Here is a 24508-nt window from a genome sequence, read left to right as displayed (position 1 = left end):
GGAGCATATGGAATAGCATCAAACACCTGGAAACCATGTGTTTGATGTATTTGATACCATTCCACTTACTCCGCTCCAGACATTACCACGAGCCCGTCCTCCCCAATGAAGGTGCCACCAACCTCCTGTGCTATCAATAAGGATATTGTTAATTTACCACACGAGTGACAGAAATGCATATGCCATTTCCCCAGTAGACTTACAATATATATTAGACATAGCTACATAATTAGAGTGTACTAGAGTGGACATTCTTTGGTCATTTGGACACAGGCACACAGCTGGGCTGATGTGGAATACCACAGCCATTCTCTCACAGTGTTGAGCTGAGAGTTGATCTGGCTCTGGTCCAGCTCCACAACTGTGTGATAGGGACAGCAGGGAGCATGTTGTTATAGCATTCTCCTTCTCCCTATCTACACAACCAACAAGACAGGGAGCATGTTGTTATAGCATTCTCCTTCTCCCTATCTACACAACCAACAAGACAGGGAGCATGTTGTTATAGCATTCTCCTTCTCCCTATCTACACAACCAACAAGACAGGGAGCATGTTGTTATAGCATTCTCCTTCTCCCTATCTACACAACCAACGAGACAGGGAGCATGTTGTTATAGCATTCTCCCTCTCCTACACAACCAACGAGACAGGGAGCATATCTACACAACCAACGAGACAGGGAGCATGTTGTTATAGCATTCTCCTTCTCCCTATCTACACAACCAACGAGACAGGGAGCATGTTGTTATAGCATTCTCCTTCTCCCTATCTACACAACCAACGAGACAGACAGGGAGCATGTTGTTATAGCATTCTCCTTCTCCCTATCTACACAACCAACGAGACAGGGAGCATGTTGTTATAGCATTCTCCTTCTCCCTATCTACACAACCAACGAGACAGGGAGCATGTTGTTATAGCATTCTCCTTCTCCCTATCTACACAACCAACGAGACAGGGAGCATGTTGTTATCTACTACACAACCAACGAGACAGGGAGCATGTTGTTATAGCATTCTCCTTCTCCCTATCTACACAACCAACGAGACAGGGAGCATGTTGTTATAGCATTCTCCTTCTCCCTATCTACACAACCAACGAGACAGGGAGCATGTTGTTATAGCGTTCTCCTTCTCCCTATCTACACAACCAACGAGACAGGGAGCATGTTGTTATAGCGTTCTCCTTCTCCCTATCTACACAACCAACGAGACAGGGAGCATGTTGTTATAGCGTTCTCCTTCTCCCTATCTACACAACCAACGAGACAGGGAGCATGTTGTTATAGCATTCTCCTTCTCCCTATCTACACAACCAACGAGACAGGGAGCATGTTGTTATAGCATTCTCCTTCTCCCTATCTACACAACCAACGAGACAGGGAGCATGTTGTTATAGCATTCTCCTTCTCCCTATCTACATACACAACCAACAAGACAGGGAGCAGCTGGAGCAGGATCTACCTCACACACAAGGAGCGCTCACATTTTGATTGTTCTTTAAATGCTCTCTCTCTATCCCCCCCCCCCCATATATATTTCTCATATTTCATTGCCCTGATGATAAGTAGCCTAAATTGTGACATGTGTATAACTAACTACCTCATAAAGTTAAAGCAGATCCTTAACTGCACCTACCTATTGTGTTTTTTTGATTGTAGAGATATAAAAGGCTATTGGATTCATAAATATCTGGCTTTCTTTGTTTAATTAATCTGAGAATAGCAATAAAATGATACAAAAAAGTGTGAACTAAATTACAGTATACAGCATCTAGTCAGCTAGTATATCTCACGTTTCAGATAAGGGCCTCCTAAACAGGGCAGGGTTACGTGGAGGCATGGTAGGAGGAAAAAAGGGATTTCGGGACTCTTCTTTTGTCCTGCATGAATGTGTTTGGGGCCCAGACATGGATGCAGGGGTCACATGGTACTACAAAACGCCGAATGGGTTCAAAAAGAGGGGGTTGTAGTTTATGAAAGAGCGGCGGAGGAGAAAGAACAGCTGTTGATCGTTTGGAGAGGCTACGAGGGGAATTAAGGCTGAAAACAAGAAGGACAGTTTCGAGCCTTAAAGGTGAGTTTTTGCGAGGAGAACCATAATCATTTGAGACGTTTTTTTACCAAGTTCACAAACGCTCAATGTAACTTTACTCGCAGTTTAATTTACTAGTGTCAATTTATTCATTCCACAAGTTGTTGCCTATCAATTCTTCAAAGTTTAACGATACTTTTTTGTCCCCTAAATTACCACCGTTGTGTGCGCGCCGTCAGCAAAGCTACAATCGTGTGATCTTTAGCTTTTCTTGGGCAGTTTGACTCAAGGCTCTTAGGTTTTCTACTTTTGTAATCATTTAATCTAAATTCAGAATTTACAATGAAATGTTTTTTCGGAATCAAGTTTTCTAATCTTGTTAGCTGAGTGTATCAAAAAATTACGGGCCAATGTTTGATGGCTTTTTCCATCACTTTTTTTATTTTACCAAACGCCTTCCAGCCATGATGTCAAGCTTTTTTTAGGCATTCATTATCTTGATCATCTTAATCTTAATCAGTCATTTTTATCAATCAAGATATCAACCCCTCGTTAAGCAGTTAATTTTAACACGCGTGTAGCCAATTTCGTCGCAAATGAAACGCTTGATGGTGAGTTAACAAGCCTAATCTAAATTCTCCGGCTCATTGGCCTTCTACACAGTCCACTTCATACAGTCACCGTTCTATGAGTGACATAGTGAAGTTCAATGACTGGCGTTTGTAGGTTTATTGGTTGCCATGTGTGACCGACAGCATGCAGTCAGTGGTTTCATGCATGTGCCCTCGGCCTACACCATGGGCCATCTCTGTTTTTGGTTAGAGGCCAATGAATGTTAACACGCCGTACCTTGACCGGATACCTTCACTACCAGGCCTTCTGCACTGCTTAACTCCCATCCCCCGTCTTTACTTCACTTGTAATTAACCAAATTCCTTTGCTGGCTCAGTAGCCTAGAATGAGCTTTGGTCCAGATGAAAATGAGCTACTCTGTCTTGGTCAGTTGTTGATTTTGAGGACTTGAAATGTTTAGTAGGCTTATTTTGCCCTCACACTCAACTGTTTTTGTCTGTTAACCTTTCAAATATCACCCACATGTTAGCCTATCAGGTGGCCATCTTTACTAGTGCATTTAGTCTTGTGTTCTCTTGCTGTTTGGGTTTACTTTAAATGCCAGGCCTAGGTTGTCCAGGTTGCCTTGGTGGAAGAAGTTTGCATCGGGTTAGAAGTGATTACATTGGTCTTGGAACCGGTTGCCACCTGGGCGTGAGCCAGGTGCCCAGCTCCGTCATCTGGAGATGTCTCAAAACCAAGGTGATGTAGGTGAACACATGGAGTAATGAGTAGGATTCTGTTTTCACGTGCAAAAGTGATTCATCAAAATCAATGCTTTATCTGCCTCCCCAATAAACTACACTGAACAAAAAATATAAATGCATGAAACGTGTTGGTCCCATGTTTCATAAGATGCCAGAAATTTTCCATATGCACAAAAAGCTTATTTCTTTCAAATGTTCTGCACAAATGTTACATCCCTGTTCGTGAGCATTTCTTCTTTGCCAAGATCACCTGACAGTTGTGGCTTATCAAGAAGATTAAACGGCATGATCATTACACAGGTGCACCTTGGGATGGGGGCAAAAGGCCACTAAAATGTGCAGTTTTGTCACAACACAATGCCATAGATGTTTTGGAGTGTGCAATTGGTATGCTGACTGCAGGAATATCCACCGGAGCTGTTGCCAGAGAATTGAATGTTCATTTCTCTACCATAGGCCGCCTCCATTTTTGAGAATTTGGCAGTACGTCCAACCAGCTTCACAACCACAGACCACGTGAATGGCGTCATGTTGGCGAGCGGTTTGCTGGTGTCAACATTGTGAATAGAGTGCCCCATGGTGGGGTTATGGTATAGGTAGACATAAGCTACAGACAATGAACACAATTGCATTTTAATAATGGCAATTTTGAATGCAGAGATACCGTGATGAGGTATTGAGGCCGATATGCATCTGTGACCAACAGATGCATATCTGTATTCCCAGTCATGTGAAATCCATAGTTGATTTCAATTGACCGATTTCCTTATGTGAACAACTCCGTGAGATCTTTAAAATTGTTGCCTTTATATTTTCGTTCAGTCTAGTTTTTTTTAAATGGACCACTACTACAAAGTTTGGGGTCACTTAGAAATGTCCTTGTTTTTAAAAGAAAAGCAAATGTTTCTGGTCCGTTAAAGTAACATCAAATTGATCCGAAATACAATGTAGGCATAGTTAATGTTGTAAATGAATATTGTTGCTGGAAACGGCAGATTTAATGGAATATCTACAGAGGCCCATTATCAGCAACCGTCACTCCTGTGTTCCAATGGGACGTTGTGTTAGCTAATCCAAGTTTTAAAAGGCTAATTGATCACTAGAAAACCCTTTTGCAATTATGTTAGCACACCTGAAAACTGTTCTTCTGACTTAAAGAAGCAATAAACCTGGCCTTTAGACTAGTTGGGTATCTGGAGCAGCAGCATTTGTGGGTTTGATTACAGGATCAATGGCCAGAAACGAAGAACTTTCTTCTTCATCTCAGTCTGTTCTGAGAAATGAAGGCTATTCCATGCAAGAAATTGCCAAGATACTGAAGATCTCGTACAACGCTGTGTACTACTCCCCTCACAGAACCGCGCCATCTGTCTCTAACCAGAATAGAGGGAGTGAGAGGCCCTGGTGCACAACTGAGCGAAAGGACAAGTACATTAGTGTCTAGTTAGAGAAACAGATGCCTCAAGTCCTCAACTGGCAGCTTCATTAAATGGTACTCACAAAACATCAGTCTCGGCGTCAACCTTGAAGAGGCGACTCCAGGATGCTGGTCTTCTAGGCAGAGTTGCAAAGAAAAAGTCATATTTCAGACTGGCCAATAAAAGATTTGGCTGGGCAAAAGAACAGACACTGGACAAAGGAACTCTGCCTAGAAGGTCAATGTCTACATTGTATTTCTGATCAATTTGATGTTATTTTAATGGAAACATTGTGCTTTTCTTTAAAAAATGAGAACATTTTAAGTGACTTCAAACTTTTGAACAGTGTGTATTTTATAGGAAATATGTTTCTGAATGATGCACCATGCTGCTGCCTTGACAACATGCCTAAACGGTGCAGATTACTGTTTGAGTTGAACGGCGCTCCTCCCTCACCCCTTTTGCCGTTCAGCTTAATCAGCTTAATCAAACTCCCTGACTGCCCACCTGTTTACATCTCTCTTCACTAGATATCCTAGATGGCCTTTTTGCTGTATAGGATGCCAGTGTTTCTTTGGCCTCTTAATAAGTTCCTCCAACACATAGAGAATAACTGGACACGTGGCTTTTGCAGGCATGAGCAGTGTAGCATGCCTGTTAGCTGTGGGCTAGGACTCAATTGACCAAAGATGAAATGGTACGCGTTGGGAAGGTGGTACCCACTGCTTTTCAAAGCCAGAAGGAAGTTCAGAAGAAAGCTGGCTGACCCATTTTCTTGCACAATGCTTAGGCTGCTGGGACAGTGTTTTTTGTTTTGAAGAGTGGGTTGATTACATGGACCATTATGTGACATTGGATGTTCGACTGACCTGAGACATTTTCGACAATGGCTAGATAATACCTGTCATCTTCAATGGCTGTTGTGTTCTCAAAGTACACTGTGAAATGGAGAGGATCCCGTATCCGATCACTGAGGAGATTGTCACTGAACATATTCATAGTGTCTCAGAGTAGGAGTGCTAATCTAGGTTCTGTTTAGCCTTGTTAAATATGCTGGGTCCATTGCATATCTACTAACAGGAGATCACTTGCACCTGTGTGTTAAAACAAACTTGCTTGCAACCAAAAACCCAGAAGAATGAACCAGCCGATCTCATGTTACCATGTCAAGAGTCTGATACCAGACTGCTGTCTACGTTCTCTACTTCTGCCCAAATGATCTAAAATATTTTTTAAGATATAGGATTATATTTCCTACAAAACATTTAATCTTTTAATGTTATAATTAGAATATTATTAAAAGTTACTAGAAACTACAATTAAATTAAAACTGATTATAAACTCAATCATGATTGGCTTGATTTAGGTACATTTTAGATGTGAACAGTTCAGGGAGTTCAGTATTTACTATACTGTATTAAGACAATTTGTTACTATTTCCATTTCATGTGATCGTTAAGAACAAAAACATTGTCCAGTGAAAATGTGTAGGGTTAATTGCCACAGATTTGCAGTGGTAAACTAGGAAAGACTGATTCAGTTGTACAGAATGATGGTCAAATAGGCCTGTTAAATCTGCTTACTGCACCCATTCTGGAAAAGCGGGCACTGTTTTCCTTCCCAAGGTCAAGTTGAGAGGACCCGGCAATGCCATGGATGGCAGACTGGCGAGGTGTCCCCTCAGGTAGTGGCACTAGATCAGGACGTTGTCGTGTCACCTCACCCACATCTATTCTGGGATATTTGAAACCAGAGATGACTAGGGCTGGGAAAGAAGGGCTAGTTCTTGTTTCTTGGAACAACTAGAAAGTCAGCAAGGTAAATGGAGGTCTTTGATGAAGATGAGTAATGATGACTGTTGATTTTAGATGAACACTCCTAGACAGGTTCATCATGTTGAATACAGCGCTAAAGGTTTTGGGACAGTGGCACATTTTCTTGTTTTGCTGCTGTATTCCAGCACTTTGGATTGGAAAGGATGGAATGACTGAGGTTAAAGTGCAGATGATGTGCATTATATTTCTGTCCAACTTTCTCTCTCTCTCATCATTATTCACGATTCATTCAGGATGTTCCGTAATCCTGGTGGCATACACATTAAAGAAGTGCTTTAGAAACATATCATATTCAGATCTATAAAAAGTGACTCAAATGGCACAACATTTACCATTCATTAATATTTGTTACAAAATAATCTGAAACAACCAAAAACAAACAGCAAATGCATCCAACACAATTCTGGAGTCACAAGCTTGATGTGGTCATTGCGTGCTATGATATAGGGCCAAATACTTAACTTCTTACTACTTTAATACACAAGTGCATCTGTTCTAATACTTTTGCTCCCCTTAAATGGGGAGGGGGGGGGGGTGCTGCTATGTACAAAAGTACTGTAATTTGTAAATGTTTCACCCAATAATACCCTGAAAGGAAAGCTGACATCTGCACATATAAATGCACAGTCATTGTATCAAAGTCCTGGAGCTACAGAGACACAGCAACAAAACAATCCACAATCCCGATACTTCTGGAGCTCTTTATGTACACAGTATGCCATTGCAATGTCTGTACACCCTTTACTGGGGACAGTTTATTTCCTTGCAGTAGCGTCTATCTTGACTTGCCTCCTCATATAGCATTATTCACTGTCCTGGTAAATACTGTGACTCTACAGGCTGACCCCTCCGGTCCTTTGTCATCCTACCCTGCTGCTGCTAAGCTTTCCCATCTGGACTGCCTTGCTTCGCTGACCCGCACCGTCCTCTCATCCCAGTGTGAGGTCCCAGCTTGCTGTGACTTGCCTACCCCAGTCTTTAGAGGTGGTAATGAGCAGGCTGGGGTTTGGAATGACAGGGTGCTGTAAGAATACAGGTGTAAACCACAATCCACTAGGGTACCATGTGATAGTATTGACTGACCTGTGTTAGGTCTTTTTCTACTCTCAATCTATTTTTGTTGGGCCGGTCCACTGGATAGTAGACATGATTCACTAGCAGTTCAGTCTATAAAAATTACCTTTATTTTTTATTGTGCTTCCAAATGAACAACCTCCTTTTTACATTCGAGCAAACAGCATATTGTGAAACCAGAAACCACACTTGTTAAATCCTTCACAAGGAAACCTATGGCCATAGATCTGAAGCCTGGGTGTGAGACATGGACGTTGCAACACGTTAATCTCGTGGTACTTCTACCACAGTACACCCACTAGGTCATTGTATTCCACCTGGCCCCTGCTCTTCTGGTTCCTATAATAATATTTAACCTGGGAGTGTGGGCGTCATCATCCAACCCTCCCTGTGCCCTCCTTATGTGCTCATATGGCTCATCATTTATGAACTTTGTGGATGGAGTGGTGCCCCCTGTTGATCAAATCAAATATTTCTCAAGTGTTATTTTTTTGGAGAGTGTGGTTGGGGTCAATGAGGCCAATAATTCGGTCATGCCAGAAAGGTAATTCAAATTCCCTTTCGGGAATAGGAAGTAGCCTACGTCATACCTTCTCAGGTAATTTTTTTTTTTTAATTCATGTTCAGGGGTCAATAAGAACCGGTTTTGCAGCATCTGATTTTAAAGGCATATATGAATGTTTTGGTTTAACTGAAGAGCCCGGCTTGGTTGAATCGTGGTAAAGAATCAAACCTTTTTTAAGTGAACACATGGACGATGTTGAGTACCAGACCTGTAAATGATTTGACTGTTGACGTTTGGATCTACCCTGTAGTTCACACAGTAACTAAAGGATTAGAAGCTTAATACTAAGTTATGATTGGCTGTATTAGTACTTTGTTGTATGGATGGCTTGGTTGTATCTGTACCTCTCCCACATCCACACGTGTGTATTGCATGGTGGTTTTCTCTGATCTACAGTCTAGTGTGTCGCTGGATCTGGACAGGAGGCAGCCAGTTCTCTCTGCTGACATCTCTTCACTTGAATGGCATCATTTGCTTTACCTTGATGGATGGTGTGTTGACTTGAGATGTGTGTTTTAAGAAGCTCACCCTCTTGCTCCTAGCACTCGTCCAACTCCACCTCCACAACTGACATGATGATCACGGTGTTCTTTCTCTCTTTGAAAATCTGAAGATGAGCCAGGCGCACCAAAAACAGCTTTTTCAGGTAAATGTCACACAGAAAACATCACCTCCCCCCCCAGAGCTGAGGGCTCCTGGCCAGGTGTCTGCTGAGGCCTCATCATGAGCTGGAGCTTCCTGACGCGTCTCCTGGATGAGATCGCCAACCACAGCACGTTCGTGGGGAAGATCTGGCTGACTGTGCTCATCATCTTCCGCATCATGCTGACGGTCGTGGGGGGTGAGACCATCTACCACGATGAACAGGCTAAGTTCGTCTGCAACACGCAGCAGCCCGGGTGTGAGAACGTCTGCTACGACGCCTTCGCTCCTCTCTCACACGTCCGCTTCTGGATCTTCCAGGTGAGACTGAGTCAAGCAAGCATATGTACATGTTTTCTCAAGGTAGGGTGAAGTAGCTGTGTGTGTGTGTAGCCATAACAGATGGGATGGATAACCTTTTGACACAAACCATTAACTGCTAATATACTTGTAAGCAATTGCTCAGGGACTGTGAATTCCCTGTCTACCATCCACTCCCTCCCTCTCTCCTCCAGGTGATCCTGATCACCACCCCTACCATCATGTACTTGGGCTTTGCCATGCACAAGATCGCCCGCATGGACGATGTTGCGTACCAACCTCTTCATCGCGCCGGGAAGAGGAGAATGCCCATCGTGACCCGGGGGGCACAGCGGGACGACGAGGAGGCAGAGGACAACGGAGAGGAGAACCCCATGATCACTGAGGAGGTGAAAGTGACAGAAGGTAGGGCGAGGCACAGCTTCTCCACACAAACTGTCTCTTTTCATTCACACTGGTTATGAAGTTGTCACCAGGGAAATTACTTTTTATTTGACTTTAAAGCTGTGTGTGGATCACACCCGTCCCTTTACTGTGACTTGCCCTGTGGCTTGCTGTCAGTGAGTTAGTTTCTCTGCCTCGTCTCCAGGCTCTGTGAAGAAGCACGACGGTCGGCGGCGGATCGCGCGTGACGGCCTGATGAAGGTGTACGTGTGTTCGCTGATCGCGCGCATCGCCTTCGAGGTGGCCTTCCTGTTAGGCCAGTATGTCCTCTACGGCTTCGAGGTGGCGCACTCCTACGTGTGCATGCACTCTCCCTGTCCACACATGGTGGACTGCTTCGTCTCGCGGCCCACCGAGAAGACCATCTTCCTCCTGGTCATGTACGTGGTGTCTCTCCTCTGCACCACACTCACCCTCCTGGAGATTCTCCATCTCGGTGTCGGTGGGGTCCGTGACACCCTTCGCATGCGCGCAAGACACCTCCCCACCCCACCCGTGGCCCGGGGGTCCCTCTGCAGTTCCCGCCATGGACCCACGGCCCCGCCAGGGTACCACACGGTCCTGGGGAAGAAGGACCCGTCAGGCAAGCTGAAGGCAGAGTTCAGAGATCCGTTGGCGGGGGACTATGGGAGGGAGAGCCTGGGGGACGAGGCATCCAGCAGAGACCTGGAGAGGCTGAGGAAGCACCTGAAGATGGCCCAGCAGCACCTGGACTTGGCCTACCAGAACGAGGAGGGCCAGGGGTCCCCGTCACGGAGCAGCAGTCCTGAGAACAACACCACGGCGGCAGAGCAGAACAGACTCAACTTGGCTCAGGAGAAACAGGCGGCGGCCAGGGAGAAAGGTAAGGATGTCAAATAGTATCTGACTGCTGAACGGGTCAAAACAATATGAAGGAAGCTTTCTAGCTTTATCAGTCCTACAAAAAGAGCGATTGAAGAAGGCGCCATATGTATTTTTCAGACATTGTGTTTATTTGAACCTGTTCCAGATTCCTTAAGCCATTTTGAATGACTGTACAGAATGACATTACCTTATATAACCCCACAGTACTGTTTGTTCCCATGAAGTAGTAGACAACCTAGAGATCCCTCTATTCCCTGTCTAACATGTTGTTCCCTCAGGGGTACATGCCTGACTCCTGCTTAATGCCTGCTCGACTGCCTGCCTGCTTTCTCTTCCCAACTGGCCCTCCACGGATGGGGAAGCACATGGGAACACAGCCAGACAGCGGAGAGACAGAGTGTGGATGTGTGAGGGATGGAGGGCCTTGCAGTATTAAGGGCCAGGGACGACGTGAATGTAAAGCTGCCCAAGCTTCCGTAAAGCTACAGTACAAATCTCCTTAAGCGTCTGACTAGTTCAACTTGAGTGCCTCCAAATACTTTGGTGTGAAGTTTCAGCTTGCCCAAACCCCACACCCTACTTTGGCAGTGCCTGTCGCTGAAGCACAGCCTTCTAGATATAGTCGACACCCCGTTTATTTTTACCCAAAGGTGTTTTGGTTTGTCCGTTGTTTTAATTTGTTTGGCAGTCATTCTGTTCTCCGGGCAGTTTCTGTGGTCTGTCAGGTGGATGGGTCTCATCCAGTGGAAGCTTTAATTTACCCCCCTCCTCTCTACTGACGAAGTTTACTAGTCGGTCCAGTTTTAAGAGCGAGGCTGAACAAAGTCCTAAGCATTTACTGAACATGTTGTTATGCCAGGGCTTGTTGTTGCTGGATACAGTGAACCGCAGTGAACACTTGCCTGCAGGGATGTCCTTTTGCACAGACATTAAGAGGATGTTTGTGCGTCCGTGTGGGTGTGTTGTGTACAAGGTGGTGGGAGGTTTTCAGAAAGTGCAGTTCTTTAACGAACGCTTTTAACTTAATCTTGGACACAAACTGTACAACTTTTGTCTGTGTTTTTAGTAATTAAAAATGAATTGTTTTGACATTCCATGAGACTCCTCATTGTTAAAGCCTTGTATATTAGTCATTCCAACAAATTGGCCAAATGTGATAAATACCTGGGAAATGCTTGAATCCTGTGATGCCTATAAATGTTCTTCCATGCTGTTGAAACACTCCTGTAGTCCTCCTGTACCTGTCATTTTGCTCCTGTCCTGGTTCCTTTTGTTCATGCTAGTCGGTGTTGTTTAAAAAATATATATATGTTCGTACTGGATTTCTAAGGAGGCAAATGCACCAACATTTGCTTATGTTGTCATGAAATGGTTGGAAACTGGAAACGATCGTGTCGTGTGCTGTGTTCATTTAATATTTTTTTTATTCGGTACAAAAATAACATTCCAATATTTTTCTATTTGGAGTGTTTCTGTTACATTGTTCCAAGTTTTGTGTTTTTTGCAACTGTAGAGTTTAGTTTCATAGAAATACATGAATAAATATATTTGAACAGAACGACATTGGAATGATTACTTCACTGTAGACCTCTGTACTTCACTTCTAAAATACCTTAATCTGAGTCTGCATTGCCCTCTTGTGGCAAGAAGGAAGAACACACTGCACACCCATTTCAGTAAAAGAAAATTATAAAAAATGTATCTTGTGTAGCTGTATCATTAACAAACATTATTTTGCTCTATAATCTTGGTGCATGACAAATACAGGCCTATCAGTTATAGGTCTAGCCTAGGTGCTCCCTAAAAACAAATTTAAAAAATTACATCTAAATTGCTCAGTCTGAGATTACACCAGCATAACTAATCTTACTTTGAAAAACTGAGCCCATCAGAGGTTTTAGGCCTAGATACAGGTGCACTCCTCTGGTATGATGTTGGGTAGGGTCTCGTATTTAAAGGAGTACCCTCCGTCAGACGTAGTGGTAAATCGTAGTGACCTCATGGTCCCGGGGACCGGAGCGCAGCATTGTTTGATCCCCAGCATAGCAGTGGTGCGGTCCAAAGCCGAGCAGGTGCCATGACAGTAGTAGAAGTTGAGAACCTTCGGGTGAACGATCCAGTTGTCCCAGCCCAGCTCCTGGAACGAGATGTTGATCATCTCCCGCTGACAGTCACTGTACTCTGGCTTCTGCTGCGATGGCCGCATCAGGAGGTCGATGGACGATGGGAACCAAGGAATGGTGGCGGCCGCTCGCCGCGGGGAGCGGTCTGGGCCGTGAGGTCGGGTGTGCAGGTGGAGGAATGGCATTTTGTCGGCTTCGTTTGCGTGGCATTCGCAGCCGGGGCAGCGCACCTGGAGTACGAAGGGGCCTTGGGTCAGGGAGGTGAGGAGGTGGTGCTCGAAGTGGTAGGTGGTCCAGCCATCAGCGGTGGTCTTGGCCGGAAACTCTGCCACCTGGAGGAGCTGCTGGTCTGAAGTGAGGAGGAAGAGAGGGGTGATGTTCCTGCTGGCCCCCTCGCCGGCGTAGAACCAGAAATGGGCTGAGGTGATGGCTGACTCCTGGTTGTCTAACGAGGATTGGAAGTAGTAGGTGAAGTGGCTGGTGGCTCTCTCCTCTGATGGGGAGTCTGAGCTATCACAGGTAGAGTCTGGAAAAACAAGGCAGAGTGGAAATAAGACCAGGTCACTGGATGGGGAAACAAGTAACCTACAGTTGTTGATGTCTGGAAAAACATTGGACATACTTCACTTTTGGCGTGAACTAGTGAAGAGAGATTGATGAAAGAGAAGTGAAAAGGAACAGGGCATCAGAGCTTGAGAAAAGGAGAAAGAGGGATATGGACTCTCACTCACCAGAGCTGGGGAAGAGGATGACTTGCTCATGGCTCTCCTGGTGATGCCTCCTGTGGTCCTGTGCCCAGGCTGCCCTCCCTACCCTGGTGGACCGCCGGTGACCTCGCCCCGCCTCTGCTCTCTCTCTGCCCCCGTCAGGGGCCTGGTGGCTGGGCTCGGGGGGCTGCTCCAGCCCTAACCCATCCAGGAGGCGCTGTTTGAACCAGTCCAACACCACGTCACGGGGCAGCTCGTCCCCCTGGCAGGCCTGGGTCAGGGTCTGGGTCCACAGGAGTAGCAGGGCACAGGAGAGGACGGTAGAAGGACCAGTCTGCATGGTTCAGATCTCTTCAGTCTATAGAGGGTTGTGAAGCATGAAGATCGAGGTGGCAAATTGCTTTGAGTTTGAGTAATCCAAGTAGGTCAGATATCCCTGTCTAATAATTGGTAAGGTGACCAAATGGGTCGATTGATTGTACCAGAACTTCTAGTAGATGAGGTGAAGTAGTGTAGATCCTCCTCTGTCCGGCGCCGGTGGGAAAGTGGTGTCAATGAAGTCCTGTATTATTTGGAGGTTCCATCTCTGCCAATGCGGAGCACTGTGTCTCTCTTATCCATTGTTTTGTCATGGAATAATATTGCCTCCTACCCATGCCTATCTCGACACTGGAGAAAAAGGGAGTGAGAGAGAGAGACCTATGTTATTGTTATGCAGTCATTATCCAGAGGAAAGACTTCAGAGTATGACCTTGTGGGTGATTGGAAGTTACAATGTATTTGATCACAGTCTGCGTTTCACGGTAAGGGCTGCTTTGTTCTTGTACTGTACTAGATTTGTCTGTTTTGCGAAGTGGACTGTAGCAAAACTTTGAAACCATTTCTGAGGTATTTTTCCTTCGTGTTAAGGTTTCCTTTAATACACATAGTGTGTGTATTTAGTGTCGGAGGTGTGAGGAGATTTCAGCAGAGGAGAAGTATTAGACAAAACACCAGGGCCAGATAAGACACGATTGAAAGAGGTGTCTGAAATGGAACGGTGTACAGGCTCTAAGTGCAGAAGATGTGGTTGTCTCACCTAGCTATCTTAAGATGAATGCACTGTAAGTCACTCCTGATAGGAGTGTCTGCTGAATGACTCAAACGTAAACAGATATTGGGCTCAGTTATTGAAAATGAACCACAGTTTGAAATAATGTATTATAACTGTTTATATAAAGGACTCATGAACCCTTTGCAACCCCTTTAGAAGATACGAAGTGTTACGAATAGACGACAACAGTAATCACATGTGAACTCAGTGCTGCTGTAGTCATTTCATAAGGCTCATCTGTAGACGACACCTTGGTCTCAGTAGGACTCCCTGATCAAATAAAGGTTCAATATTATTTATTTTTCATCATAATGAACCCAACAGATGTGCATGTCCCTCATCATAGCACCTGCTTTCCCACCAAACAAATGTGTGTGTTAATGTGTCTTTTGAAAATAATAACAATTAGGCTTTCTTTATCCAACTTCAGCCTTGGGGCTCTGCCTGCCTGCATCTGTGCAATTATACACTGCTCAAAAAAAATAAAGGGAACACTAAAATAACACATCCTAGATCTGAATGAATGAAATATTCTAATTAAATACTTTTTCTTTACATAGTTGAATGTGCTGACAACAAAATCACACAAAAATTATCAATGGAAATCAAATTTATCAACCCATGGAGGTCTGGATTTGGAGTCACACTCAAAATTAAAGTGGAAAACCACACTACAGGCTGATCCAACTTTGATGTACTGTCCTTAAAACAAGTCAAAATGAGGCTCAAAACAATAAGGCTGTGTGTGGCCTCCACGTGCCTGTATGACCTCCCTACAACGCCTGGACATGCTCCTGATGAGGTGGCGGATGGTCTCCTGAGGGATCTCCTCCCAGACCTGGACTAAAGCATCCGCCAACTCCTGGACAGTCTGTGGTGCAGCGTGGCATTGGTGGATGGAGCGAGACATGATGTCCCAGATGTGCTCAATTGGATTCAGGTCTGGGGAACGGGCGGGCCAGTCCATAGCATCAATGCCTTCCTCTTGCAGGAACTGCTGACACACTCCAGCCACATTAGGTCTAGCGTTGTCTTGCATTAGGAGGAACCCAGGGCCAACCGCACCAGCATATGGTCTCACAAGGGGTCTGAGGATCTCATCTCGGTACCTAATGGCAGTCAGGCTACCTCTGGCGAGCACATGGAGGGCTGTGCGGCCCCCCAAAGAAATGCCACCCCACACCATGACTGACCCACCGACAAACCGGTCATGCTGGAGGATGTTGCAGGCAGCAGAACGTTCTCCACGGCGTCTCCAGACTCTGTCACGTCTGTCACATGTGATCAGTGTGAACCTGCTTTCATCTGTGAAGAGCACAGGGCGCCAGTGGCGAATTTGCCAATCTTGTTGTTCTCTGGCAAATGCCAAACGTCCTGCACGGTGTTGGGCTGTAAGCACAACCCCCACCTGTGGACGTCGGGCCCTCATACCACCCTCATGGAGTCTGTTTCTGACAGTTTGAGCAGACACATGCACATTTGTGGCCTGCTGGAGGTCATTTTGCAGGGCTCCGACAGTGCTCCTCCTTGCACAAAGGCGGAGGTAGCGGTCCTGCTGCTGGGTTGTTGCCCTCCTACGGCCTCCTCCACGTCTCCTGATGTACTGGCCTGTCTCCTGGTAGCGCCTCCATGCTCTGGACACTACGCTGACAGACACAGCAAACCTTCTTGCCACAGCTTGCATTGATGTTCCATCCTGGATGAGCTGCTCTACCTGAGCCACTTATGTGGGTTGTAAGACTCCGTCTCATGCTACCACTAGAGTGAAAGCACCGCCAGCATTCAAAGTGACCAAAACATCAGCCAGGAAGCATAGGAACTGAGAAGTGGTCTGGTCACCACCTGCAGAACCACTCCTTTATTGGGGGTGTCTTGCTAAATGCCTATAATTTCCACCTGTTGTCTATTCCATTTGCACAACAGCATGTGAAATGTATTGTCAATCAGTGTTGCTTCCTAAGTGGACAGTTTGATTTCGAAGAAGTGTGATTGATTTGGAGTTACATTGTGTTGTTTAAGTGTTCCCTTTATTTTTTGAGCAGTGTAGAATACAGTTTCACAGACAAGGTCAGATATTACAGCTTGTCTCAGTGGGGAATAAACATACCAGACCGAGATACAATAACCTCGGAAGCACACAATCGTTCTCTTGCAAACACGTCCTTCTCTCTATACAGAGAGAGTTAAGTTAAGCCCCAGGTTGTGTTGGCCAACTCTGAAAGTGGTACTGGCCAGGCAGACGGGCAGTCTTCTGCATAACTCACCAACTCTCTGACAGATTATCTGTACCATTGTCAGCTCTCTCGTGTGACTAGAGTAGAGTCATGGAGTCACACATGTCTCTAGTCAGGCCTGGGGAACTAGTTTATAGACCGCAGCCAGGGTACATGTCTTTACATATCTCATAGCTACTGTAGTTCCCATGCTGCTGTTCTTATAATCACCAGTGACTGTCCTGTATTTTTGTCCTATGATGCATTGAAATCCCAACATGACTCTCAAGAACATTTCAAGAGGACAAGTAATCTAGGATAGAATGTAGGAAGTAACTTTCAGTTTGGGAATCCACCTCATCTTTGGGGTGGCAGGTAGCCTAGTGGTTAGTGTTTCAACATGAATTTTAACACTTATAAACAAAAGGTTGCTAGTTCGAATCCCCAATCTGATATGGTAAAACATCTGTCGTTCTGGCCCTGAACAAGGAAGTTAACTCATGTTCCTAGGCCATCATTGTAAACAAGAATTTGCTCTTAACTAACTTGCCTAGTTAAATATTTTTAAATGATTTTCATGGGGCTGTTTCAAGGGCTCTTGCAGTACAACAAGGTGGCCAGAAGATGGTCTGAACTCACCAGTTGCTCAGTTGCATGAGGGAATTCTGTTCATAGTCAGGAGTGTTTGCAAATTGCCAGGTTTTCATTATTCTGCCAAAACTTCCTCAGTGTGATCTGATATGTCTAGGACGTTGAGAGTGGGAGATAGATATAGACTGAGTGTACAAAACAGGACACCTTCCTAATATTGAGTTGCCCCCACCCTTTTGCCCTCAGAACAGCCTCAATTCATTGGGACATGGACTCTATAAGGTGTCAAAAGCTTTGCACAGGAATGCTGGCCCATGTTGACCCCAATGCTTCCCAAACTTGTGTCAACTTGGCTGGATGTCCTTTGGGTGGGGGACCATTCTTGATACACGGGAAACTGTTGTGTGTGAAAAATCCAGCAGCGTTGCTGTTCTTGACACAAACCAATGCGCTTGGCATCTACTACCATACCCTGTTCAAAGGCATTTAAATATTTTGTCTTCCCAATTCACCCTCTGAATGGCAAACATACACAACCCATGTCTCAATTGTCTCAAGGCTTAAACATTCTTCTTTAACCTGTCTCCTCCCCTTCATCTACACTGATTGAAGTGGATTCACCTGGCCAGTCTGTCATAGAAAAAGCAGGTGTACTTAATGTTTTGTACACTCAGTGTAGAGAAAGAGAGATAGAGCACAGGAGGTTGGTGGCACCTTAATTGGGGAGGACATGCTCGTGATAATGGCTGGAGCGGAATCTGTGGAATGGCTTCCATGTGTTTGATGCCATTCCATTTGTTCTGTTCCAGACATTATTATGAGCTGCCTCCCCTCAGAAGCCTCCACTGATTTAGAGAGATTTAGCAGTTGTAGTAGCAGTAGTACTAGCAGTAGTAGTAGTAGTAGTAGCAGCAGTAGTAACAGTAGTAGTAGTAGCAGGTGTAGTAGCAACAGTAACAGTTGTAGTAGCAGTAGTACTAGCAGTAGTAGTAGTAGTAGTAGTAGCAGCAGTAGTAACAGTAGTAGTAGTAGCAGGTGTAGTAGCAGCAGTAACAGTTGTAGTAGCAGTAGTACTAGCAGTAGTAGTAGTAGTAGTAGCAGCAGTAGTAACAGTAGTAGTAGTAGCAGGTGTAGTAGCAGCAGCAGTAACAGTAGTAGTAGTAGCAGCAGTAACAGTAGTAGCAGTAACAGTAGTAGTAGTAGTAGTAGTAGCAGCAGTAACAGTAGTAGTAGCAGCAGTAACAGTAGTAGTAGTAGTAGCAGCAGTAACAGTAGTAGTAGCAGCAGTAACAGTAGTAGTAGCAGCAGTAACAGTAGTAGTAGTAGCAGCAGTAACAGTAGTAGTAGTAGTAGTAGTAGCAGCAGTAACAGTAGTAGTAGCAGCAGTAACAGTAGTAGTAGTAGCAGTTGTAGTAGCAGCAGCAGTAACAGTCGTAGTAGTAGCAGCAGCAGTAACAGTAGTAGTAGTAGCAGCAGTAACAGTAGTAGTAGTAGTAGTAGCAGCAGTAACAGTAGTAGTAGCAGCAGTAACAGTAGTAGTAGCAGCAGTAACAGTAGTAGTAGTAGCAGCGGTAACGCAGTGTGGTAGTAGTAGTAGTAGTAGTGGCAGCGGTAACAGTGGTAGTGGTGGCAGCGGTAACAGGTGGTGGTAGCAGTAGTAGCAGTAACGGTGGTGTAGTAGTGGTGGTGTGCAGTAGTGGTAACAGCGGTAACGGTGGTGGTAGCAGCGGTAACGGTGGTGGTGGTAGCAGTAACAGCAGTAACGGTGGTGGTGGTAGCAGCGGTAACGGTGGTGGTGGCGGCGGTGGCGGCGGTAACGGTGGTGGTAGTGGCGGCGGTAACAATGGTGGTGGTAGCAGCAACGCAGTGGCAGCAGCGGTAACGGTGGTGTAGTAGTGTAGTGGTGGTGGTAGCAGCAGCAGCAGTAACGTGGTAGTGGTGGTGGCGGTGGTAATGGTAGCAGCGGTAACGGTGGTAGTAGTGGTAGTGGTGGCGGCAGCAGCGGTAACGGTGGTAGTGGTAGTGGTGGTAATGGTAGCAGCGGTAACGGTGGTAGTGGTAGTAGCAACGCAGCAGTAACAGCAGGTGGTGGTAGTAGTAGCGGCGGTGGTGGTGGTGGTAGTAGTAGTAGTGGTAGCAGTGGTAATAGTAGCAGCGGTAACAGTGGTAGTGGTTGTGGTATTAGCAGGTAACGTAGTGGTAGTGGCAACGCGTGGTAGTGCGGCGTAGTAACAGTGGTAGTAGCAGCAGTAACGGTAGTAGTAGTAGTAGCAGCAGTAACAACGGTGGTAGTAGTGGTGGTAGCAGCAGTAACAGGTGGTAGTAGTGGTAATGGTAGTAGTAGGCAGCAACGGTGGTGGTGGTAGTAGGTGGTGGTAACAGTGGTAGCAGTAGCAGCAGCAGTAACAGTGGTGGTGGTGGTGGTGGCAGCGGCGGTAACGGTGGTGGTGGTAACGGTGGTAACGGTAACGGTGGTAACGGTAGTAGGTGGCAGCGGCGGCGGTAACGGTGGGTGGTGGTGGTGGTGGTGGTAGTAGCAGCAGTAACGGTGGTGGTGTGGTGGTAGCGGTAACGGCGGTAACGGTGGTGGCAGCAACGGTGGTTAAACGGTGCAAGCAACGGTAACGGTGGTGTGGTGGTGGTATTGGCGGTAACGGTGGTGGTGGTGGTGGTAGCAGCAGCGGTAACGGTGGTGGTGGTAACGTGTTAGCGGTAACGGTGGTAGTGGTAGTAACGGTGGTAGGTGGCAGCGGTAACGGTGGTAGCGGCGGTAACGTGGCAGCGGTAACAATGGTGGTGGTGGTGGCGGCGGTAACAGTGTGGTAATGGTAGCAGCGGTAACGGTGGTGGTGGCAACGGTTGGTAGTAGTGGTAACGGTAGCAGCAGTAACAGTGGTAATGGTGGTGTGGTAGTAGCAATGGTAACGGTGGTGGTAATAGTAGTGGTAGCGGCGGTAACAGTGGTAATGGTAGTGGCAAACGGTGGTGGTGGTAGTAATGGTAGTGGTAGCAGCGGCGGTAACGGTGGTAACAGTGGTGGTGTGGCAGCGGCGGTAACGGTGGTGGTGGTGGTGGCAACGGTAACAGTGGTGGTGGTGGTGGCGGTGGTGGTGGTAGCGGTGGTAGTGGTGGTAGTGGTAGTGGCAGCGGTGGTAGTAACAGTGGTGGTAGCGGCGGTAACGGTGGTGGTGGTAGTGGTGAAGCGGTGGTAGTGGCAGCGGTAACGGTGGTGGTGGCAGCGGTAACGGTGTGTAGTGGTGGTAGTAGTAACGGTGGTAGTGGTGGTGGTGGTAGCGGCGGCGGTAGTGGTAGTGGTGGTAGTGGTGGTGGTAGTAGCAGCGGTAACGGTGGTGGTGGTGGCGGCGGTAACAGTGGTTGTAGTGGTAGCAGCGGTAACGGTGGTGGTAGCAGCGGTAACGGTGGTGGTGGTGGTAGTTAGCGGTAACGGTGGTAGTGGTGGTGGTGGTGGTAGTGGTAGCAACGGTAACGGTGGTGGTGGTAATGGCAGCGGTGGTAGTGTGGTGGTGGCAACGGCAGTAGGTGGTGGTGGTGGTAGTGGTAGCGGCGGTAACGGTGGTGGTGGTGGCAGCGGTAGTGGTGGTGGTGGCGGTGGTGGTGGTGGTGGTGGTGGTGCGGCGGTAACGGTGGTGGTGGCAGCGGTAACGGTGGTAACGTGGTGGTAGCGTAGGTGGTGGTGGTGGTGGTGGTGGTGGTAGCGGCGGTAACGGTGGTAGGTGGTGGTGGTAGTGCGGTAACGGTGGTGGTAGTAACGGTGGTGGTGGTAGCAGCGGTAACGGTGGTGGTAGTGGTGGCGGTGGTGGTGGTGGTGGTGGTGGTGGCGGCGGTAACGGTGGTGGTGGCAGCGGTAACGGTGGTGGTGGTGGTAGTGGTGGTAGCGGTAACGGTGGTGGTGGTGGTGGTGGTGGTGGTGGTAGCAGCGGTAACGGTGGTGGTGGTGGTGGCGGCGGTGGTGGTGGTAGTGTGGTGGTGGTGGTAGCGGTAACAGGTGGTGGTGGTGGCAGCGGCGGTAACGGTGGTGGTGGTAGTGGCAGCGGCGGTGGTAGTGGCAGTGGTGGTGGTAGTGGTAGTGTAGTGTGGTAGCGGCGGTAACAGTGGTAGTAGTAGCAGCGGTGGTAGTAGTGGTGGTAGCAGCGGTAACGGTGGTAGTGGTAGCAGCGGTAGTGGTGGTGGTGGCAGCGGTAACGGTGGTAGTAGTAGCAGCGGTAGTAGTAGTAGTAGTAGCGGCAGTAACAGTAGTAGTAGCAGCAGCAGTAGTAGTAGTAGTAGCAACAGTAACAGTAGTAGTAGTAGTAGCAGTAGTAGTAGTAGTAGCAGCAGCAGCAGTAGTAGTAGTAGTAGTAGCAGCAGTAACAGTAGTAGTAGTAGCAGCAGTAGTAGTAGTAGTAGTAGCAGCAGTAACAGTAGTAGTAGTAGCAGCAGTAGTAGTAGTAGTAGTAGCAGCAGTAACAGTAGTAGTAGTAGTAGTAGTAGTAGTAGCAGCAGTAGTAGTAGTAGTAGTAGCAGCAGTAACAGTAGTAGTAGCAGCAGTAACAGTAATAACAGTAATATTAGAAGTAGTAGTAGGAGATAGTGAATAAAAACATCCTCAGGAGTAATGCAATTTTTTATTTTTTTTTATAAAAACCTAAAGTTCATGTACTGCAGCGCCAGCTGTGCCACCAGAGACTCTGGGTTCACGCCCAGGCTCTGTCGCAACCGGCCATGACCGGAAGGTCCGTGGGGCAACGCACAATTGTCCCAGCGTCGTCCGGGTTAGGGAGGGCTTGGCCGGTAGGGATATCGTTGACTTATCACGCACCAGTGACTCCTGTGGCTGGCCGGGCGCAGTGCACGCTAACCAAGGTTGCCAGGTGGGCGGTGTTTCCCCCAACACATTGTGCGGCTGGCTTCCGGGTTGGATGCGCGCTGTGTTAAGAAGCAGTGTGGCTTGGTTGGGTTGTGTATCGAAGGACGCATGACTTTCAACTTTCGTCTCTCCCAAACCTGTACGGGACTTGCAGCGATGAGACAAGATAGTAGCTACTAAACAATTGGATACCACGAAATTGGGGAGAAAAAAGGGGTCAAATTCGAAAAATAATAATAATAATAATAATTGTTTAACACTCATTCTTCTCAGTGGGCAACATTGCACATGTGTGCAGGAATAGGTGAGTGGGTACAAACACACAGGAGTGAATATCAGTTTCAGAGACAATAGCTCCCTGCTCTGTCTGGCTGGTGGAGCGTTTGGTTGGTGGTGAACTGAGGTCTCCATCTCCTCCTTCACTCTGGTTGGCTGCTCTTTTGTGCTCCCGGATGCCAGACACCTCATCTGACCAACCGGTAGTCCTGGCAGGCACAGCAGGCCTCTTTTCCATCTTCCTCTGTCGCTTCTTCTTCGGTGGAAAAGTATCAGGGTCCTTGAAAGCTCTGATCCTCATGACCCATTTGGGCTTCTTGGGCTTTGGGGTCTCTGCATGACTGGCACTGTCGCCCAGCTGCTGCACAGCACTCTGGGATGGGCCTGGGCTCTGTGAGTCTGGACTAACAACCATCCTCGGGATCATTCTGTTGACAGTGCAGGGTTGTTTTCTTACAGAAACAGGATGGACTCCCAGAGGACTTGAGCCTTTTTGGGTTTTGAAGGGCGGCGTAAGTTAGCAGTTTTAGCACTTTCAGAGGTTTGACTTTGGAGGCTTGAGATGGAGCTGTGGCTGGGTGGTTTTCCCTGGAGACCAAAGACTTGAAATGTTCCAGACTTGAACTGTCACTATGGAGACAGAGTTTGAATGCTATCCATACCTGAAAGTGGGGAAATTGTGTTTTTAATTTACAAGCAGTTGAATTTGCATTTTTTTAAATGTCCAGGTCCCAGATCAGTTAATTTGAGATAAATGTTCAATACAATTTTTTTAAATTAAGTAGCCTAAGATACACTCAGTTATCCAAATTATCCCTAAATATTCAAATTTGATTCAACGTTTTGAATGAGGATGGAGGTTTTTGTCGATTTAAATTCCAACTTTCGTCCATAAGCAAACTAAACGTTTTAGTTCCAATTCTACGTTTGTTGGCGCGTTTATTACGAACGAAACCTCGTAATGAAGGAGCGCATGGAGGAGCACCATCTCCATAGTAGCGCGCAACGTATTTCTTGTCATAAATAAACAATTATTTTATACGAAAATATACAATAAATGTATGTCAGGCACAGAACTACTGTTACAGTATAGTTTATACCAGGTATATTTAGCGAAATTCAGACAATAAATGAAAGAAAGTTTAGGCAATAAAATTAGAGGATACATTCTTGCATACGTTTTGACTTTAAGGCCAACCGCTTCAACCGTTATAGGCCTAAATATTGTTTAAACCTCTGAAAAACCCGACTTTCATCAAATACATAGTTCAAATCCTAAAAATGTTTTACCCAATTGTTGGCCAGGTAGCAGGGAGCGGTCTGTCCAAGTTCGTGTGATTGATGGATAAACTCGGTTGCCATGCGACATTTGCCTGAAAATAAACACCAGATACACTCCCATCATCACCGCAGGTGCATCCTAAATGGCGAGTTCTCTATTCAAAGCTACTTCAAATAATCGAAACTGGCGTTCTTTTATCAATATGAAACATTTGTAACCTCTTAACAAAGTGTTGGGTGCACATAATTCAACATGACAAATAATTTCCCAACACTGCAGTTGGTGTGAAGACTATAATTGATAAGCTAGACAGACAGACAGACACTATTGTTTATTAGCAATATGTCTCCTCTTTTCACACATCACCATTTGGTCCATGCTCTGCTTGAGGCCTAGACCAGAGGATGATCTTTGCCCAAGTCAGAGGATGTACTCTCTAAATATATGACTCTGGTCCAAGTCCACGGCCCTATATAGTCTGTTTCCATGGTGACCAGACAGACAGAGGAGCTGTAGATGGGGTTTATTCATCCCGTACCAGCACACATGGTTCTCCTCCTACTGCTGTGACTCAGAGTTAGTCATGATGACAAGCTGTCAATGACGTATGAGGTTATAAATGACCAATTAATAATCTAATATGATGCAACCTAATGCAAAACAAAAACACAAGATTTGTGAGATTTAAGATATTTGAACAGAGTTAGAGAAGTAATTATGTTTTTTTGGCTTTATTTCCTTGTGAGCTACCAGTAGTTGTTAGTATGCATGTGAGCTACCAGTAGTTGTTAGTATGCATGTGAGCTACCAGTAGTTGTTAGTATGCATGTGAACTACCAATAGTTGTTAGTATGCATG

At 46.2% G+C, this 24508-nt stretch overlaps 2 protein-coding genes across 4 annotated transcripts; one reads left to right on the top strand and one right to left on the bottom strand.

Moving 5' to 3' along the window:
- Positions 1 to 1853: 1853 nt before the first annotated feature.
- On the top strand, positions 1854 to 12056 carry LOC135542778 (gap junction gamma-1 protein-like). 3 transcript variants are annotated; one of them, XM_064969967.1, is made up of 6 exons: positions 1854 to 2076; positions 3212 to 3348; positions 8929 to 9208; positions 9403 to 9613; positions 9798 to 10496; positions 10777 to 12056. In XM_064969967.1, exons 3-6 carry the CDS (start codon positions 8969 to 8971, stop codon positions 10788 to 10790), a joined length of 1164 nt encoding a protein of 387 aa, XP_064826039.1. In that variant the 5' UTR covers positions 1854 to 2076; positions 3212 to 3348; positions 8929 to 8968; the 3' UTR covers positions 10791 to 12056. The 3 variants fall into 3 exon arrangements, with proteins under 3 accessions (XP_064826039.1, XP_064826040.1, XP_064826038.1); XM_064969968.1 differs by having other exon boundaries at positions 3212 to 3353; XM_064969966.1 differs by lacking the exon at positions 3212 to 3348 and having other exon boundaries at positions 1855 to 2076.
- Positions 12057 to 12211: 155 nt separating this feature from the next.
- On the bottom strand, positions 12212 to 13954 carry LOC135542779 (inhibin alpha chain-like). The gene is made up of 2 exons (XM_064969969.1): positions 13353 to 13954; positions 12212 to 13147 (listed from the first exon to the last, which is right to left on the bottom strand). Exons 1-2 carry the CDS (start codon positions 13666 to 13668, stop codon positions 12402 to 12404), a joined length of 1062 nt encoding a protein of 353 aa, XP_064826041.1. The 5' UTR covers positions 13669 to 13954; the 3' UTR covers positions 12212 to 12401.
- Positions 13955 to 24508: the final 10554 nt, after the last annotated feature.

This window comes from Oncorhynchus masou, chromosome 6 (assembly GCF_036934945.1).
Source record: "Oncorhynchus masou masou isolate Uvic2021 chromosome 6, UVic_Omas_1.1, whole genome shotgun sequence".
Classification (NCBI taxonomy): Eukaryota; Metazoa; Chordata; class Actinopteri; order Salmoniformes; family Salmonidae; genus Oncorhynchus; species Oncorhynchus masou.
This window is presented reverse-complemented; position numbering and strand designations above follow the sequence as displayed.

Bases quoted from the DNA above. Each gene is read 5' to 3' on its own strand.
- LOC135542779 (XM_064969969.1), bottom strand. From the start codon at position 13,668: ATGCAGACTGGTCCTTCTACCGTCCTCTCCTGTGCCCTGCTACTCCTG. The intron at 13,148-13,352 runs GTGAGTGAGAGT...TTGTTTTTCCAG, and splicing joins CATCCTCTTCCCCAGCTCTG to ACTCTACCTGTGATAGCTCA.
- LOC135542778 (XM_064969967.1), top strand. From the start codon at position 8,969: ATGAGCTGGAGCTTCCTGACGCGTCTCCTGGATGAGATCGCCAACCAC. The intron at 9,209-9,402 runs GTGAGACTGAGT...TCTCTCCTCCAG, and splicing joins TCCGCTTCTGGATCTTCCAG to GTGATCCTGATCACCACCCC. The intron at 9,614-9,797 runs GTAGGGCGAGGC...CCTCGTCTCCAG, and splicing joins GGAGGTGAAAGTGACAGAAG to GCTCTGTGAAGAAGCACGAC.